Source organism: Microcaecilia unicolor, chromosome 3 (assembly GCF_901765095.1).
Source record: "Microcaecilia unicolor chromosome 3, aMicUni1.1, whole genome shotgun sequence".
Lineage (NCBI taxonomy): Eukaryota > Metazoa > Chordata > Amphibia > Gymnophiona > Siphonopidae > Microcaecilia > Microcaecilia unicolor.
The window spans coordinates 55,197,467-55,215,478 of record NC_044033.1 but is presented as its reverse complement, the minus strand read 5'-3'; the positions used below and the strand labels follow the sequence as shown (position 1 = coordinate 55,215,478).

The window sequence follows — 18,012 nt, the reverse complement described above, 5'->3', positions numbered from 1 at the left end:
CTGGGTGAGTACTGCTTCGGTACATCCCACCAGTCTATGGATTGATCAGCTTGATGATATGGAAGGTAAAATTATGTATAATCATACCTGATAATTTTCTTTCCATTAATCATAGCTGATCAATCCATAGCCCCTCCCAGATATCTGTACTGTTTATATTCTGGTTGAATTTTAGGTTCAAGTTTAGCCTTCAGTTACTTCAGGAGGACTTCGTGTTCAAGTTCTTCTTTCACTTGGATTCTTCAAGAGTTGAGACGAGTTTGTGTTACAGTGAGCTGCTGCATTCCTCTCCCCTCCGTTTTACGGGGCTGGATTGAGACATAAATTCTGCCGGCACTCCCTCCCGCTTCGTGCGGCTGTAGGGCAGCTTTGTACCCCTCCCGCTTCGGCGGTGTTAGGGTCAGTCAGCTCCTCCCGCGGTTGCAGGATAAGCCAGATCCCCCCGCATCGGCGGGTGTGGTGTCCCTCCCCCGCTCCGCAGGGATGAGCTGGACGGATTCCCCTCCCCCACTTGTGTGGGGATGAGCTGGGTTAATTCCCCTCCCCCGTTTCGGCGGTGGTGAGCTGGGCAGAGTGTCCCTTCGTGGGTGTAATTCTCTAAGTGCTGAGTCCTGCGGATGGAGCTTTGATATCGACATACTGAGGAGTTTCCGGCAGCACATTACCACATATAGGGAGGCAAAAGTTTGCTCTCTATCTCCACCTGCTGGTAGATGGACACAACCCACCAGTCTATGGATTGATCAGCTATGATTAATGGAAAGAAAATTATCAGGTATGATTATACATAATTTTACCTTTAAGGGCTGGGAAAATAATGTCCGTCATCCAGTGCACCCTGCAGCCACGCAGAATGAATACTTTGCACAGACACTGAGCATGCACAGTTGGGTTCCTTTTATTGTCCCAGCCCTTAAAGCTTCCCATCACACGGTTTGCACAACTTGCTGCCATCTTCGATTTGTGGTGTCATAGGAAGTGACACTATGGGGCTCTTTTTCAAAGCACTTAGACTTACAAAGTTCCATAGGTTCCTATGTAGCTTTGTAAGTCTAAGTGCTTTGAAAATAAGTCTCCATAGGTGCCACCATCTTGGATTTATGTGACCCATGGATGCTGCCATCTTGGAAAAAGGCAAAGTTACTCAACCAAAGATTTAATACTACTTGTACGGGCAAATATCACCGTACTACTCCACAAACCCACTCTTTTATGTTATACTAGTAAAAGAGGCCCGTTTCTGGACCAAATGAAACGGGCGCTATCAAGGTTTTCCTCCCCAACACCCCCCTTCTCCCTCCCTCCCTCCCTCCCTACGTACCTACCGACCCCTTGGTCGTTCAGACACCATTGCTCCATGCACCGTATGCCATTGCTCCGCCCTCAGTGTGTGACGCCATTGCTCCGCCCTCGACGTCATCACGTTTGACGCGAGGGCAGGGCCCGACGACTTGGCGATTTCGGTGGCTTCACCACCACGAACCCTTCGAACCTGTCTTGAAGAAAGTGACGTCAGTGGCTTGGCTTCACTGACGTCAGTGTCTTCAGAACGTTTAGGGTGAGTTTTATTATATAGGATATTTTTGAAAATGTATGAAAGAGAGCCCTCAGAAAAAACCACCGCTTTTAAGGCAAACTCATTTCTTTCTGCCTGGTGGCATAGCACTTCTTTCATAGGGCTATCTCTTATAAGTGATTGTACGTGCTATTACGCCAATATTGGTGTAATAGCACGTACATTCACTTATAAGAGATAGCCCTATGAAAGAAGTGCTATGCCAGTGGACAGAAAGAAATGAGTTTGCCTTAAAAGCGGTGGTTTTTTCTGAGGGTTCTCTTTCAAACATTTTCAAAAATATATAACATAAAAGAGTGGGTTTGTGGCGTAGTACGGTGCTATTTGCCCGTTCAAGTAGTATTAAATCTTTAGTTGAGTAATTTTGGTTTTTCATTTTGTACCAAGGATTGTGGGGAGTTTCAGTGTATTATTTCCACATCACTAAAAAAAAGTGAGGTTTAGATATGAGTTACGACAACACTTCTGATGATATCATCAAAAGGAACAGAGCAGGAGGGGTGGGACTTAAGAGGAGAATGGCTGGGGCTTGGCAGAGAGTGGGAGGGACTAAATCATATCCTCAATTTTGATTGACTGACAACTCAGAAGTGGAAATGGCACCTCTCAAAATCAATTATGCAAATTAGGTTTGACAAAAACCAGTGAACTTTAATGGGGGTGTGGATGCTACTGCTCTTTGCTCAGAATACACAGGTTTTCAAATGGATTTGTCAGATTTGCGCTAACACCTAGCAATGTTTGAACTTGCCCTATGGTATGGGAGTATGAGCTTTGACTTTGTGGTCCAGTGGAACCTATTGGGGTCTGACATGCTGCTGAGGCTATGTACCTTCATTCACAAAATGTTGTATGGTTCAGCCCCAGTATACATGAACAACCTCATTGAATTGCCCTCACGTAATGCCTCTAAATCATCTAGAGAATATCTTATCCTACATTTCCCAAATTATAAGAAAGTAGCAAACAAAACAATCCATACTGCTAACTTTTCATATCAAGGCACTAAAATTTGGAACTCTTACTTTAAAATCATAAAATGCACCGATGGTTATTTGTTATTCCGGTCTATTGAAAACTCATTTCTTCAGTCTAGCCTTTAAGGAAATAAGCACTCTTCTCAAATAAACTTATGAGATTAATTTTTACCGCATCTCACCTCCCACTACGCCTGTCTATCCCAGTTAATCCTAGCCCTTTACCTTTTTCCTCTATATTTCAATTATCTAGCTTAAATAACTAAGGAACCCTTTTACTAAGCTGCGGTAGACTCTATTCGCGTGAAGCGTGCGCCTAAATGAGACTACTGCCAGGCCAGCTCCCCCCCCGAGCGGTAATTTCCGATTTGGAGAGTGCCTATAATGCCTGGATGAATTATTTATTTCCTCCCACACATGCTGTTTCTGGCGATAATTGGCAGTTGGCATGCACAGACCGGTCACCCCGTGTGTAGCGCATGAGCCCTTACCACTAGATCAATGAGTGGCGTTGGGCTCAGGCCTGTTATAGACACGCACTGGTTTCAGTTTTACTGCACGCCTTTTCCCCGTCACATTAAAAAAAAATCTTTTTTGCAGATGCAGTAAAAACTGGCCTGGCATACGCCTAATACACCCTCCTACACTGCCATAGGCCACTTTTTACCGCAGCTTAGTAAAATGGGCCCTAAGTATTTAATTACATCTGTTCCTAACTCAAGTTTTATTGATCTAACATTATATGATGTATTTTACTTTCTGTTAATATATTTTGAATATGTTCATGCTTTTCTGATTGTTATGTCAGACACATTGAACCTGAGTTCTACTCAGGCTAATGCGGGATATAAATGTCATAAATAAATAGTTCAACTTTATTTGTTATACCGCCTATCTTAACTCTATTATCTAAGTGGTTTACGATAAAATAAAATAAAATAAAGCAAGGCCTTTAGGATGTGTACAAAAAGGAAAAATGAAAAAACAGAGGGATCCCCCCTCCCCTCCCACAAAGGTTGTGAGAAAAATAATAAATGCTATAGTCAGCCATAGTGTGCATTATTAGCAATATGTTGCCTTGAAATTTGCAAATTTTGTATTGGTGTGCAGATCAAGTTCAGGTTTATTATAATTGGTATACCACATATCAAGATTATCCACACAGTTTATAATACATTTAACTTTACTTTTTGAGTTTAAATGTCTAGTCAGTTTTTACAGACTCAACCAACCATCTTCATAATTAACCTTTAGTTTCTTCATGTGTGCTACTGCAGTCTAGCATATGTCAGTGAACTTTTTTTTTTGGGGGGGGGGGGGGGGGGGAGAGAGAGTAGGGAAATTAAGGGGTCTGGTTGTTTCCCCCTGCTTTTTTTTTTAGGCCTCCAGATCGATGAAAATCAGGCCTAGAATCTGGCACCTTCATTTTCTATGCAACTACCCAGAGATTTTTTTTCTATTGTGTATTCCCTCCCTACTTATTTTAGTGTTTGTTGTAGTGACTGTCCTCCACCAAGGACTATGCACTAGGACTGCTTCTGGAATCCTGCAGTCATAAACCCTAAAACCAAAGTATAAGCTTTCCAAAGCAAAAGCAAGCTATGTCCACGTTTTGCATTATTTCAGCTATGCACTGATTCATAGCCTCTATGGCCTAAAGACTTAAGAAACATTGGGCCATGTCCATACCTATATATTACAGTTTAAGGCTGATTTTAAACATTGCTTTTTTTTTGTTTTTTTTTACTGAAAAATATATCTCACATCTTAGATGGACAGTATCTCCCATTGTAACAAAGAGGGGCATAATCGAACGCCCATGTGTAAAAACGTCCATCTCCGGAGATGGCTCTGCGAAGAGGCGGAGCGAACCGTAAAATCGAAACGAGATGGCCGTCCATCTTCGGTTTCGATTATACGGTTCGGCCCGCTGAAATCCCAACATTTGTGTCGACTCTAGAGATAGACGACACAAATGGTGAGATCGCTGGACCTAGAGATGGCCGTCAGCGGTTTTCAGCGATAATCGAAACCGCTGCCGGCCATCTCAAAAATAGACCTAATCCAAGGCATTTGGTCGTGGGAGGGGCCAGCATTCGTAGTGCACTGGTCCCTCTGAGATGCCTCTATGCCAGCCTCAAATATCATACCTAGCTCCATGACAGCAGTATGCAGGTCCCCGGAGCAATTTTAGTTGAGTTGGTGCTGCGCGGGACCCATGCAGAAGAAAAAAAACCATGCAAGTGCAGTCAGGGACGTCCAAATTAAAACAATAGTAAAAGGGGGATTTGAACCAGCCACCTTCTGATTACAAGACCAGTGCTCTAACCACTGCACCACTTATTCAATTGCTAAGACTTCCTTCCCTTTCCATTAAGTCCCTCCAAGTTTCTGTCAGCCAATCACAGCTTGTTTAGCTGACATCCCGAAACGCTGTGAACTAGTTAACAATAATAAAATACATACAAATACAATATCATATAGCAATATGAGAGCGTATTTATGAATTAATTACTTAGTCATGGACATAATTAAGACAAGTTTTCCTGAGGACGTCCTCGCAGGACGTCCCGGCAAAGGGGCGGGAAACCCGTATTATCGGAACAAGAAGGGCGTCCATCTTTCATTTCGATAATACGGTCAGGGACAGCCAAATCGCAAAATTTAGGTCAACCTTACAGATAGTCATCCTTAGAGATGGTCATCCCCAATTTTCGGCGATAATGGAAACTGAGGACACCCATCTCAGAAACGACCAAATCCAAGCCCTTTGGTCGTGGGAGGAGCCAGCATTTGTAGTGCACTTGTCCCCCTGACATGCCAGGACACCAACTGGGCACCCTAGGGGGCAATGCAGTGGACTTCAGAAATTGCTCCCAGGTGCATAGCTCTCTTACCTTGTGTGCTGAACCCCCAAACCCACTCCCCACAACTGTACACCATTACCATAGCCCTTAGGGGTGAAGGGGGGTACCTACATGTAGGTACACTGGATTTGTGGTGGGTTTTGAAGGGCTCACATTTACCACCACAAGTATAACAGGTGGGGGGGGGGGGGGATAGGCCTGGGTCCGCCTGCCTGAAGTGCACTGCAGTACCCACTAAAATTGCTCCAGGGACCTGCATACTGCTGTCATAGAGCTGGGTATGATATTTGAGGCTGGCATAGAGGCTGGAAAAAATATATTTTTTATTTTTTTTATTTTTTTGAGGGGGGGGTTAGTGACCACTAGGGGAGTAAGGGGAGGTCATCCCCGATTCCTTCTGGTGGTCATCTGGTCATTTAGGGGCACATTTTTGTGGCTTGGTCATAAGAAAAAAGGACCAGGTAAAGTCGTCCAAGTGTTCGTCAGGGACGTCCTTTTTTCCATTATCGGTCGAGGACGCCCATGTTTAGGCATGCCCCTGTCCTGCCTTCGCTATGCCTCCGACACGTCGTCCCCACGACGGAAAGCAGTTGAGGACGCCCAAAATCAGCTTTCGATTATGCCGATTTGGGCGACCCTGTGAGAAGGACGCCCATCTTCCGATTTGTGTCAAAAGATGGGCACCCTTCTCTTTCAAAAATAAGCCTGATAGTGCTGCAAGGTTGCTTTGTTAGCCCAGAGAGCGAAGCTAAAATAGCAGTACTGACTTTTCTATTTTGAATAATTGTCTTAGAGGCTTCGGTTGTATTTATTTGATAAGTCACTCTTTTCTTCTTAAAGCTGCAATGGTGTGGACAGTTGGAATGGCACAGTCTGATACTGCAAAACAAGGACCTCCTCAACCAATATGCAATTCAGGTACTTTACAATTAATCCAATGGATATAAAGGTTTTGTGTAAGGAGCATAATGGGGAAACTGCAAACCTATAACACATTTTTTTTTCTTTTTCACAGTAAATTCCTGAAACTCACAGCTGTTTTATAAGCAAAATATACTGATGCTTCTGAAGCATAGTACACATTTCTACCCAAAGTCCCTTTGAATTTTATTTTGAGGTATTTTTAGGGGTTTTAGAAAGTGGCAGTTAGTCTTCCTCACAACCTCTTATGTTTGGCAAGTTCACCTTTGCTTATGGCTTTGACTTTTTCTGTCTTGCTGGATATTTTTTTTCTTTTTTAATTAGGCCTTGAAGTTTTGTTTTTTTTGTTTTTTAAATTAAACAATCTGTAGCAGTAATTAGCATCTTAATAAATTAACAGAAAGGCACAAAATTGGCCTTAATTTTTGACCATTATTGTAGATAGGAAACTTTGACTCTATTTCTTTATACAAAATATAATCCACCTAAGAAATGGACACAAACGTAATGCCAAGCTTCAGAGTACAAAAATCCTTGTTAACATCTGATATGACATATACTAGTTTAGTCACCCTTATTAATCATTCATGTGCTTGTATGTATATATGGAATGCGTTCTAGAATACTTTCTTTTGATGCTTGCTGTATTTGCTTTTGAAAACTGAAGTATTTCAATGCAAGGGTCTTGGGACAAGGTTAGTTAGGTCTGATCTTTTCTAGATGATATATTCAGACAATTATGAAAGCAATTATATATAAAAATCTAATCTAACAAAGAGGTCACATGATGCCAACCTAGAGAGCAGGTGTCGATGAGGCAAGCACCAGAGTCCTTTGAGTAACATCTAACCCCCCAGGTTGATTAAGCTACACAGCTTTCACATCTTCCCAAACCTGAAAAATTAGGGATCCCTGAGGGGGCTTTTGATGGTACAATTTGACCATTATGACATAAAAAATACTGAGGAAAAAAGAGACCGCGGCCATACTGGAGACAGCAAAATGGTGGACAAGGAAGCAGTGGACCAACCCTCAGCTCGGCCTGGGTCGCGGAAATTTTGGCTGAAAATAAAATGGTGTTAGAAACCTCGGTAGATTAAAAAAATTTCAAAAAATAGCAGATAAATTGGAACCTGTTGACAATAAGATGGAAACTTTGTGGAACAACTTCCTGGCTTATCAGCAACATCTCTCAGACATGGAAGACAAAGTGCAGCAGCAAGAGACTCAGTAGTGAGACCTGCAAACTAACATTGCCAAACTAGAGGGAAAAAATTGATGATTTGGAAATCAGGTCACACCATTATAACCTTTGTTTGGTTGTAATTCCAAAGTCAATGAAGGAACTAGAGTTATGGGGGTTTCTGCAGACCCTGGATATCATGGGCCTTGAACTTCACTCTACAGCAGAAATCTTGCGCATAAAATACATGCACCACCTGGGGCAGGTCAGACCTACAGACTCCAGCCCTATAACAGTCATTTTGAAACTGCTGTATTTCGTACACAAGCAAGAAATTTTGAGGGCGGCAGGCCCTCTCCAATATGAAAATCACAACATTTTATGCTTCCAAGATTTTTCAGCAACTGTCTCGGCCAAGCGCAAAGCCTTCACTCCGACGTGCATTCTACTAGATTCAAAGAGAGTGCCCTTGACCCTGCATTACCCAGCAAGGCTGCAGGTTACCCATGACAGCAGAACCCAATTTTGTATCTCAGCTGAGGAAGCCTTGCACTTATCTAAATGATTACTGGCTCCTAATAGTGTATTCTGAGAACATTTGGGGCACTGCTTTGTCCTTTATTTTTATTTATTTGTTACATTTGTATTCCACATTTTCCCACTTATTTGCAGGCTCAATGTGGCTTACATAGTACCGTAATGGCATTCGCCATTTCCAGCATGAACAAATACAAGGTGTTATTATATTAGAATAGGGTTCATGTGTGGTTGATATATTAGGGAACTTAGGGAGGAAGGGGGAAGTTTGGTGTGGAACTTGATGTAATGCAGCTTGGTGAGGATTATATTTTCACTCCGTTGAGGATTTATTCTTCTTAGTTGGATTACATTGTTATTTCAGTTGGGGAAACATGGAGTTTATTTGGACCTTTCTGACTAATGCCAGCAGATTATACAAATTGGTTCTTTTTGGTTCCTGCATCCTGGACTTTGGGAGTGGGATTCCTTAGCCTGCAGACTGGAAGATCGGCTATCTTACTCCAGCATGGCAAGCCTCCTAGACTTGGAAGCTGCATCACGACAATGCAGGCCAGTTTTTTTTTTTTTCTTTTTTTCAACTTACAGCTGCACCCTGGACTACACTATGGACAACTAAGTGGAATCCAGCATAGATATTATCACTTAGCAGGTCTGTGGGTTATTTTATTTATTTATTTTTATTTTTGTTACATTTGTACCCCACGCTTTCCCACTCATGGCAGGCTCAATGCGGCTTACATGGGGCAATGGAGGGTTAAGTGACTTGCCCAGAGTCACAAGGAGCTGCCTGTGCCTGAAGTGGGAATTGAACTCAGTTCCTCAGCACCAAAGTCCACCGCCCTAACCACTAGGTCACTCCTCCACTGTTACTACTATTTGAGATTCTACATGGAATGTTGCTATTCCACTAGCAACATTCCATGTAGAAGTCGGCCCTTGCAGATCACCAATGTGACCGCGCAGGCTTCTGCTTCTGTGAGTCTGACGTCCTGCACGTACGTGCAGGACATCAGACTCACAGAAACAGAAGCCTGCGCAGCCTTCTACATGGAATGTTGCTAGTGGAATAGCAACATTCCATGTAGAATCTCCAATAGTAGCAACATTCCACGTAGAATCTCCTATAGTAGCAACATTCCATGTAGAATCTCCAATAGCATCTATTTTATTTTTGTTACATTTGTACCCCACGCTTTCCCACTCATGGCAGGCTCAATGTGGCTTACATGGGGCAATTTAGGGTTAAGTGACTTGCCCAGAGTCACAAGGAGCTGCCTGTGCCGGGAATCAAACTCAGTTCCCCAGGACCAAAGTCCACCACCCTAACCGCTAGGCCACTCCTTCACTCCCATGGCTGGAGACAAAACAATAGAGCTGATGCAAGCACTGCACTGGAATTGAACTTGATTATGCACACTATTAGCTCTACGAGCATTTTTTTTTTTAATTTTGAAAAGTCTCTTTATCCAAGAGCAAATAACAAAGTAGCAATACAAACATACAATATCCGCCTACAGAACTGTACATACAGTATCCTCCCTCCCCCCCCCCCCCCAGGGGATCAGAGAAAGATAAATCCTGGTCTTAGATAAGTAAATGAAACCAGAAAAACACTTCTAATCGTTTTTAGAAAAAATACCCCCACCCCCTCCCCAAATAAACAAAAAGTCTAGGCATCAGAGAAAGCAGCAAAGCAGGTTGAACTCAGATAAAGTGAGCCCTCCCCCCCATCACCATCACATAACCCCTTCCCCCAACCATTGCCAGTACCCTTCAAAAGGAACGAGTCAAAAAGGGCTCCCAAATTGTCTCCCGTTTAGAGAGCATATAGTTCCAAATAACTAGTAAACACTCCATGTCACCAATGTACTAAAGGTTGTTCACCCATTTCACTAACAGGGGCACCTTGAGCTGTTTCCAATGGGCAGCCAAGGTTACTCATGCCATACTCATAGCATGACGTACTAACAAAGCTTGAGCTTGAATGAGACCTGGTGGTTTATTGGGAAACAGAAATATAACTGGATTCTACTGGATCAGTCAAGCCAACTAGCCCTATAGACTGTATTGTGCAGCTTTCCTATAAGCTTTAATGTTAACACAAGTCCACCAGAGGAGGCCCATGGTTCCAGGCTCCCTGCACCCCCTCCAACACAAACAAGAAGTGCCAGGAAACATATGATGAAGACGTGCAGGAGTAAGGTACCATCGATACATCACATTGACTGCATTTTCCTTGAAAGGAACCAAAATAGACATTTTTAATAAAGCATTTTCTATGGTATCCCAGTCATCATCCTCAGTAGGTATCCCCAACTCACACCTGCAGTTATTACGGTGTAGAATATGTGAACGTGATTGTTTTCTCTGATACTTATACAAAAAAAGAGATCAAACATTTGGTACTCCTGGAGTCTTCACAGGAGTCCTCCAAAAAGGATTCCTCCTGCAACATCGATTGTTTAATGTGAGGAGCCATCAGAAAATGTCACAATTGGAGATAGGCATAGACACATTATATCTCACTTCTCTGCACCACTGTTTGAGCTATTTCTCTGCTTTGGATGATTTTGATTTCACTGGTGCTATCTGTGTGCTCTCTTTTAGGTCGCTTTTTGATTACCCCGAGTCTCCTAAAACTCCTCCAGGAGCCTTGTGCTCCACTCTCCTGGTTCATGCAAACTTGACTCACACCAACATAAGCAGGCTTGAACCGGAACCTTCTCTTTAGCCCACTATATCTCACTTCCCTGCACCGCTGTTTGAGTGGTGGAAAGGTGCACGCCAGGGGCGTATCTGAACTGCGGCGGTAGGGGGGGCCAGGGCCAGAGAGGGGGGGCACATTATAGCCCCCCCCCCCCGCCGCCGCCGCCGCAGCCGCCATTGCCGATCCCCCTCCCCCCAGCCGCTGCCATTGCTAACCCTCCCCCTCCGTTGCTCGCCTACCTTCGCTGGCGGGGGACCCCAACCCCCGCCAGCCGAGGTCCGCGTCCTCCTGCCGCTGCCGGCTGCCTTTGGTCCTTTCATTCTTCCATTGAAGCTGGCGCCGACGAAAAAGTTTCTTTTGAATCTGACGTCGCTGCACGTTGCACGTTGTACGTGCAGGACGTCAGACTCAGAAACAATTTCTGAGTCTGACGTCCTGCACGTACAACGTGCAGCGACGTCAGACTCAAAAGAAACTTTCGTCGGCGCCAGCTTCAATGGAAGAATTAAAGGACCAAAGGCAGCCGGCAGCGGCAGGAGGACGCGGACCTCGGCTGGCGGGGGTTGGGGTCCCCCGCCAGCGAAGGTAGGCGAGCAACGGAGGGGGAGGGTTGGCAGCGGTAGGGGGGTCCAGGGCGAAATCTGCGGGGGCCCAGGCCCCTGAGGCCCCACGCAGATACGCCCCTGGTGCACGCCAATATATTTCTTTCCCAATTTTATTTATTTTTGTTACATTTGTACCCCGCGCTTTCCCACTCATGGCAGGCTCAATGCGGCTTACATGGGGCAATGGAGGGTTAAGTGACTTGCCCAGAGTCACAAGGAGCTGCCTGTGCACCTAATAATTTAGGTGCTTTTTTTGGTCCCTTTGTTGACTGATTTTCAATTAATCATGCTGGGTCATACTTCTTTGTTTCTCTGTGGAGAGCAGCCGACATTCATTAAGCTAAGTTTTGCTTGACATATAATTACCATAGAGGTTTGGAAGTTTCTAAAGATGAAGGATTTGAAATGGCATATATATATTGTGAAGGGGAGGATAAGGGTTTTGCACAGATGGAAGTGGAGGAAGGAGAAGGAAGGAGGCTCAAGAGCCGAGGGAGACAGAGCAGAGCCCTACCTTTAATCATTCCTCAGAGAGAGAGAGAGAGAGAAGGAAAAAAGTAGTGCCCCCTAGAAAATGGAGGTGGGAGAAGGACTACATTTCCCAGCATCCCCGGGGAAAACCCTGGTATAGGGATTATTGGCCCCAGCATTCCCCGGGAGAAGGCTCTGACAAGGCAAGGGAGGGGCACCTGGAACATAATCAAGTAAGAGAGGAACAGCAGACCAGGGTGGAGGAGAATGAGTCCATGGACTGGCAAGCTGCTGGAGAGCAGGAGCAGGAGGCAGGCTCTGGGGAACCTATGGACCTTTCTGCCTGGGCTCATGCCTTGAAAACTAAACTGAAAAACCAGGTGAACTCTTGGTGTCAGAGCAGGGCTGAAAGTGAAAAGGGGGAAGGGTCATGCGGGAGGAGGGTCAGTGAAGTAATAGAGTGACCCTGAATGGGGGGGGATCTTTTCCTCTTTCCCAAAAGAGTTCAGGCTGTGTTCTTTGAAGAGACTGTGTGTCTGAACTGAGTGCTAAGGCATTAAGCACTGTGGAGTTTGAACTGTTGGGAAAACAAACCTTCTTTTGTGTGGGGGAGGGGAAAGTAAGTTACATTGTTTTTTTTTCTTTTTTGTGGGCTGAGGCCCACAGAACGGTGTGGTTTGGACTGTTTGCAGAAACCCCGTGGGGGGGTGGACAAGATACAGGGATTCTTTTTGGGGTGTGAAGTTGGACTACAGAGGAACCTATCTGTGGGGACTGTTAACTGGGCTCCAACTGATTTGTGCAGCCGTTGGAAGGGAACTTGTTTTGTGTTTCTGCTGTACCTGGGCCCTGAGAGGAAAACAGGAGCAATTGTTTTGAAGGGCTGCAGGATTCCTTTTGAAAGTTACTGAACTGTGAATCCCTGACAATAAAGGAGCTTGGTGACTTTTACCTTTTTGAAGTTTATTTTCTTTGAGCCCTGCCCTGTGGACTGCAGTGGGCCGGGAGGCTGAGTGGCCAGGGTGGAGGCAGGATCCCGAAGACCCTCCGGCAGAGGGAAGGATCTTCACAATATGCAAGGGGGTGGATAAAATGGAAGAGGAAGAAGTGAGGAGGGTCGAGAGAAAAGGGAGACAGAACAGAGCCTTGCCTTTGCTACTTCCGCGGAGGGAGAAAAGAAAAGGGTTCCTTCCCACTGAAAAATGGAGGATGGAGAAAAACTACAATACCCATCAGCCCCGGGGAAAACCCTGGTATAGAAACTATCCTCCCCAGCAGCCTCCAGGGGAGAACCCTAACAAGGCAAGGGAGGTGTCCCCGGAGGTTAATCAGGAGGAGGAGGAACAGCTGGAAAAAGGGTGGGACGAGGAACCCATGGAGTGGCAAGAGGCTGGAGAGTGAGAGAAGGGGGAGAGCACGGAGGAGCCAATGGACATAGCAGCAAGGGCTCAGTCATTGGGAAAAAAGCTGAGGAAGCAGGTGACTTCTTGGTATGGCAGCTGGTTTGAAAGGGGAAAGAAAAAGGGTCATGTGGGAGGAGAGTCAGTGATAGTGAAAGTGGGACCCTTGTACCTTCCCATAGAGTTCAAGCTGTTTGGACTGTGTGCTGCTGAACTACTCAGAGTGAAAAGTGGATTGTTTTGGAAGGGGTTGTTGTTTTCCTGTGTGAACTACTCGAAGAGAAAGGAAGATGTTTGTTTGAACTGTTTGCCATTGCACCTGGGGAAGACGGATAGCAGTGGTTTTGCCTTTTTGAGCTGTAGCCTGCAGACGCTCCCCAGAGGGGTGAAGTGCTAGGCTGTAGAACTGTTTAAGGGGAACGAACTGAGTTCTGGAAGCAGTGGGGTTTATGTTTCTTTTTACCCTGCTGTGCTGATTCCATTGGAGAGGGAAAACAGTGGGGGCTGTGTTTTTGTTCATGTTTTATTTTGAACTGCTGGACTGTGAGCACCAAGGAAATAAAAACTTGCTGGTTTTCTTTTGGAATTATTGGTTACCCGAGTCGTACCCTGTGGATTACAGTGGGTTATGGGGCTGGGCATGACGCTTGGCCCATAGCCGAAGTCTCAAAGGAGGAGACAGGATCCTGAGAACCCCTGGAGGAGGGACAGATCTTTCACAATATATATATATATACAGTGTACTCCATTTAAGTGCACGTCGGATAAGCGCATGCTCTGTTTAACTGCATGCCGTACTACGGTCCCGTTTTTGGCACCATCAATTTCTATGGGGACAAACTTCGGTTTAGTGCACCACTGATAAGTGCAAGATTCACTTATATGCATGATTTAAGACCGCTCCTCTGCAGGAAAGACTCCGCATAAGCGCACTCACGGAATGTGGAAGCCGATTGGCACGTGACAAAGGGGCGGTAAAATTGAAATCTCATTGATTAACTGCCACAGGCTGAGGAAGCAAAAGAATGTTGTTAGAGTGTACACTGGAGTCGTCGTCACGCAACTGTAAGACTTTAACATTGGCTGAACGAATAGAAGTTCTTAAAAAATTAGAAAACAAACAAAGTCAAGTATCTATTGCTAAAGAATATGCTGTCAATCCCAGTCAAATTTCACGTATCTTGAAACAGAAAGACCAGCTTCTGGAAGACTGGCAAAACAATACAAATCCACACTGGAAATGAAAATGTCCGAGAAAAGCTGAGGAGCAGACAGTTTACTGTCAGTGGTCCACTGCTTATGGAGAAATCTAATCAGCTAGCTGAAAGTCTTGGACTAACTGAATTCAAAGCCACTGTTGGATGGTTGGAAAGATGGAAGGAGAGGAACAACATAAAATTCAAGAAACAGCATGGTGAAAAACAAGACGCTGATGACTTTGGTGCTGAAAATTGGGTTGTTTCAGTTCTTCCTACCATCTTGAATGAGTTTGCACCTCGTGACATTTTCAATGCTGACGAAAATAGTCTCTACTGGCGAGCGATTCCTGATGGAACACTTGCATTCAAACAAGCCGAAACTACAAGAAGTAAAACGTCAAAGGACCGACTGACGATCCTCCTTTGCTGCAATATGGATGGGAGTGACAAGTTGGAACCACTCGTCATTGGAAAGAGCAAACAGCCCCGTTGCTTCAAGAATGTTAAGCGACTTCCTGTGTCATTGTCACGGTCTCAGGCTCTCGGACACTGGAATACAAATGAGCAAGGATGGAGCTGGAATCTGGAATGGACTTGGCTTGGCTGGACTGGAACCAAATGCTGGAATAGACTTGTCTTGGCTGGACTGGAACCAAATGCTGGAATAGACTTGGTTTGGCTGGCCTGGAACCAAATGCTAGAATGGACTTGACTGGAATAACAGGACTGGAGCAACCGGACTTCACCTGCGCTGACCACCGTTCCCCAGAGGTTGAGCCCCTAGTTGCGGGCAGCCTGCAGGACTTAAAGGATGGAGCTGGTAGACAAGAAATGCTGGACCAGACTGACTGGAACAACCAGATTCTCACACCAGACACTGGATACTAAACAAGCTTGACTACTACTACTACTATTTAACATTTCTAAAGCGCTACCAGGGTTACGCAGTGCTGTACAATCTAACAAAGAAGGACAGTCCCTGCTCAAAGGAGCTTACAATCTAAAGGACAAAAAAGTGCAGTCAATCAAATTGGGGGCAGTCTATATTTCCTGATAGAGGTACAATGGTTAGGTGCCGAAAGCGACATTGAAGAGGTGGGCTTTGAGCAAGGACTAAAACAGGATACAGGATTCAGGACTCAGGATTCTCACACAGGGTATAGGATACTGAAACAAGCTTGACTAAAACAGGATGAAGGATTCACAGACAGGCTAGACAGAAACAGGGCCAGGGTATACATACAAGCTTGGCAGAAGCAGGGCTCAGGATATATAGACAAGCTTGGCAGAGACAGGGTTTAAGATACATAGGCAGGGCTGGAACTAAAGGTAAAGGGGTAAGAGCAGGGGAGGACTGAAGCTGAAAACAAACACCGGACTAAGCTGAGACAGGGCAAGAACTAAAGGTAATGGGCAAGATGGAGGCAGAACTCAAGGCAGGCCACACAGACAAACAACAGAACTAAGGCAGAAGGCAGAAAGCTAAAAGGCTAACAGGTAGCCACAATGTCACACAAACAGTCAACAGAACTCTAGACAAGAACATACAGAAGTGCCACAGGCACACCAATTAGAAACAAGGCAAGGCAGAAATGCAAACTGCATACAAACTGACCTGAAGACCTTTGGTGTTGCAAAGGCCCAGCTGAAAGGGCCAGGTGCATAATAAAGGCAATTACAAGTGAGGTCACAGGTAAGGGTGCTGCTTAGTTCCACACAACCCAAGCAAGTTTGGCAAGCAGGAAGATCCGAACCGGACTGGAATTACTTCTGAAACATGCTTGGGAAACAGCAAGAAAACAGTCTATAGCAACCACAGGGTCCGGCCACCAGGGGGCAAAGTGAGCACAGACATGGAAAATAGTCACAATCGTGACAGTCATACGAGGTTAACGCAAATTCATGGATGACTGGGGAAATTTGGAAGCAGTGGCTAAAGAAGTTAGACACTAGATTGCGGGCACAAAAGCGTCAGATTTTGTTGCTTTGTGATAATTGTGGTGCACACAGTGATGATGTCAGGCTGTCTAACATCAAGGTGGTCTTCCTGCCACCAAACACTACTTCTCTGATCCAACCTATGGATCAGGGTATAATAGCCAATTTCAAACAACATTATCAGGCTCTTGTTCTACGTCATCTGTTCAGCGTTTTGGATGACCAGACTGGCAAGGATAAACGTGCTGTTGAACCGGCTCATAATCTATCACTGTTGGATTCCCTACATATGCAGAAAGAAGCCTGGAATCATGTTACACAGGCAACCATTGTGAACTGCTTTGTTAGGAATGTGGAGAGGGACAAAACAGATGCAGCTATTAGATTGTAAGCTCTTTGAGCAGGGACTGTCTTTCTTCTATGTTTGTGCAGCGCTGCATATGCCTTGTAGCGCTATAGAAATGCTAAATAGTAGTAGTAGTAGTAGCTGTTGCAAACACGTCAGATGAACAGGCTTTTGACATGCCAGCTGGTGTTACTGAAGAGAAGTATGCAGCTGTTGATTACGATCTACAAACAGCTGACAACAGCACTGATGTCCAGATATGCACCTACACGCAGGCAATGGCTGATGATGAAACAGATGATGAAATGAGCAGCGAGGCACATGCTGACGAAATTCAACAATCTCCTGTCACTTTTGCAAGAGTGCTGGAGAGTCTCAACACCATGCGAGCCTATCTGGAGGCCACTGGATGTCAGTGCTATGACAGTTTTTACCGTCTGGCAGATGTAGTCTATGGAACTCACAGACACAAGAGTGTACAGAGGACTATGACTGATTACTTCAAGTAAGCCTAACGTCAGTTAACGGAGACTGTATAATGTCAGTAAACAGTACTGTACATATGTTTATCAGATGTCAAGCTTTTTTGGGTCACAACAGTTAAATTCAAGCTCCGGTTAACTGCATGTATTTCTTTGGTCACAGACCCTTGCACTTATGCGGATTGCACTGTGTATGTATATATATATATATATATATATATATATATATATATATATATACACACACACATAGTATAAAACTATTGAAATTTTGCACAGAGAGATTATAAAAATGTATGATTGGACCACTGATGATATTGGGATCTTTTGTTCGGACCAACTAAGAAATCACGAGTCGTTTCAAATTCCTACTGAGGACCTTTTAAAAAAAAAAACCATAAAAAGTTAACATACCAGGATTATAGATACAAGTTTCATTTATTTACTAACAGCATATTATAAAATGGCGACACAGGCATCCATGTAGAGGAATTGCCTAATGGTTAAAGCAACCAGCTGAGAGCCAGAGCAGAAATCCAGAGGCTGCTGGTTCAAGTCCCATGGTAGCTTTTTGTAAATGTTTTTTGTTTGTTTTTTTTAATTGTGAGCACTCCAGGGACAGAAAAATACCTATTGTGACTTCCTTTATCTACATTCAGTGGAGAACTGCTCAATCAGAGCATCTTTCAGCAATATAGATGTGCCAAATCTAAGTATGGATGTCCATGTTTTGGCCTTACCCTAGTCCCACCCAAAACACGCCCAGACCACACCCCCATGCCATATGGATGTACTGCTGT

At 44.6% G+C, this 18,012-nt stretch overlaps 1 protein-coding gene across 2 annotated transcripts in view; it reads left to right on the top strand.

Annotated features, from left to right (window-relative positions):
* LOC115465463 (presenilin-2-like) overlaps positions 1 to 18,012 on the top strand; it is a 137,477-nt gene that overhangs the window by 78,402 nt on the left and 41,063 nt on the right. For both annotated transcript variants that reach the window (XM_030195948.1, XM_030195947.1), the window contains exon 8: positions 6,261 to 6,338. In XM_030195948.1, coding sequence (XP_030051808.1) covers positions 6,261 to 6,338 — 78 coding nt within the window. The remainder of the gene's footprint in view (positions 1 to 6,260; positions 6,339 to 18,012) is intronic.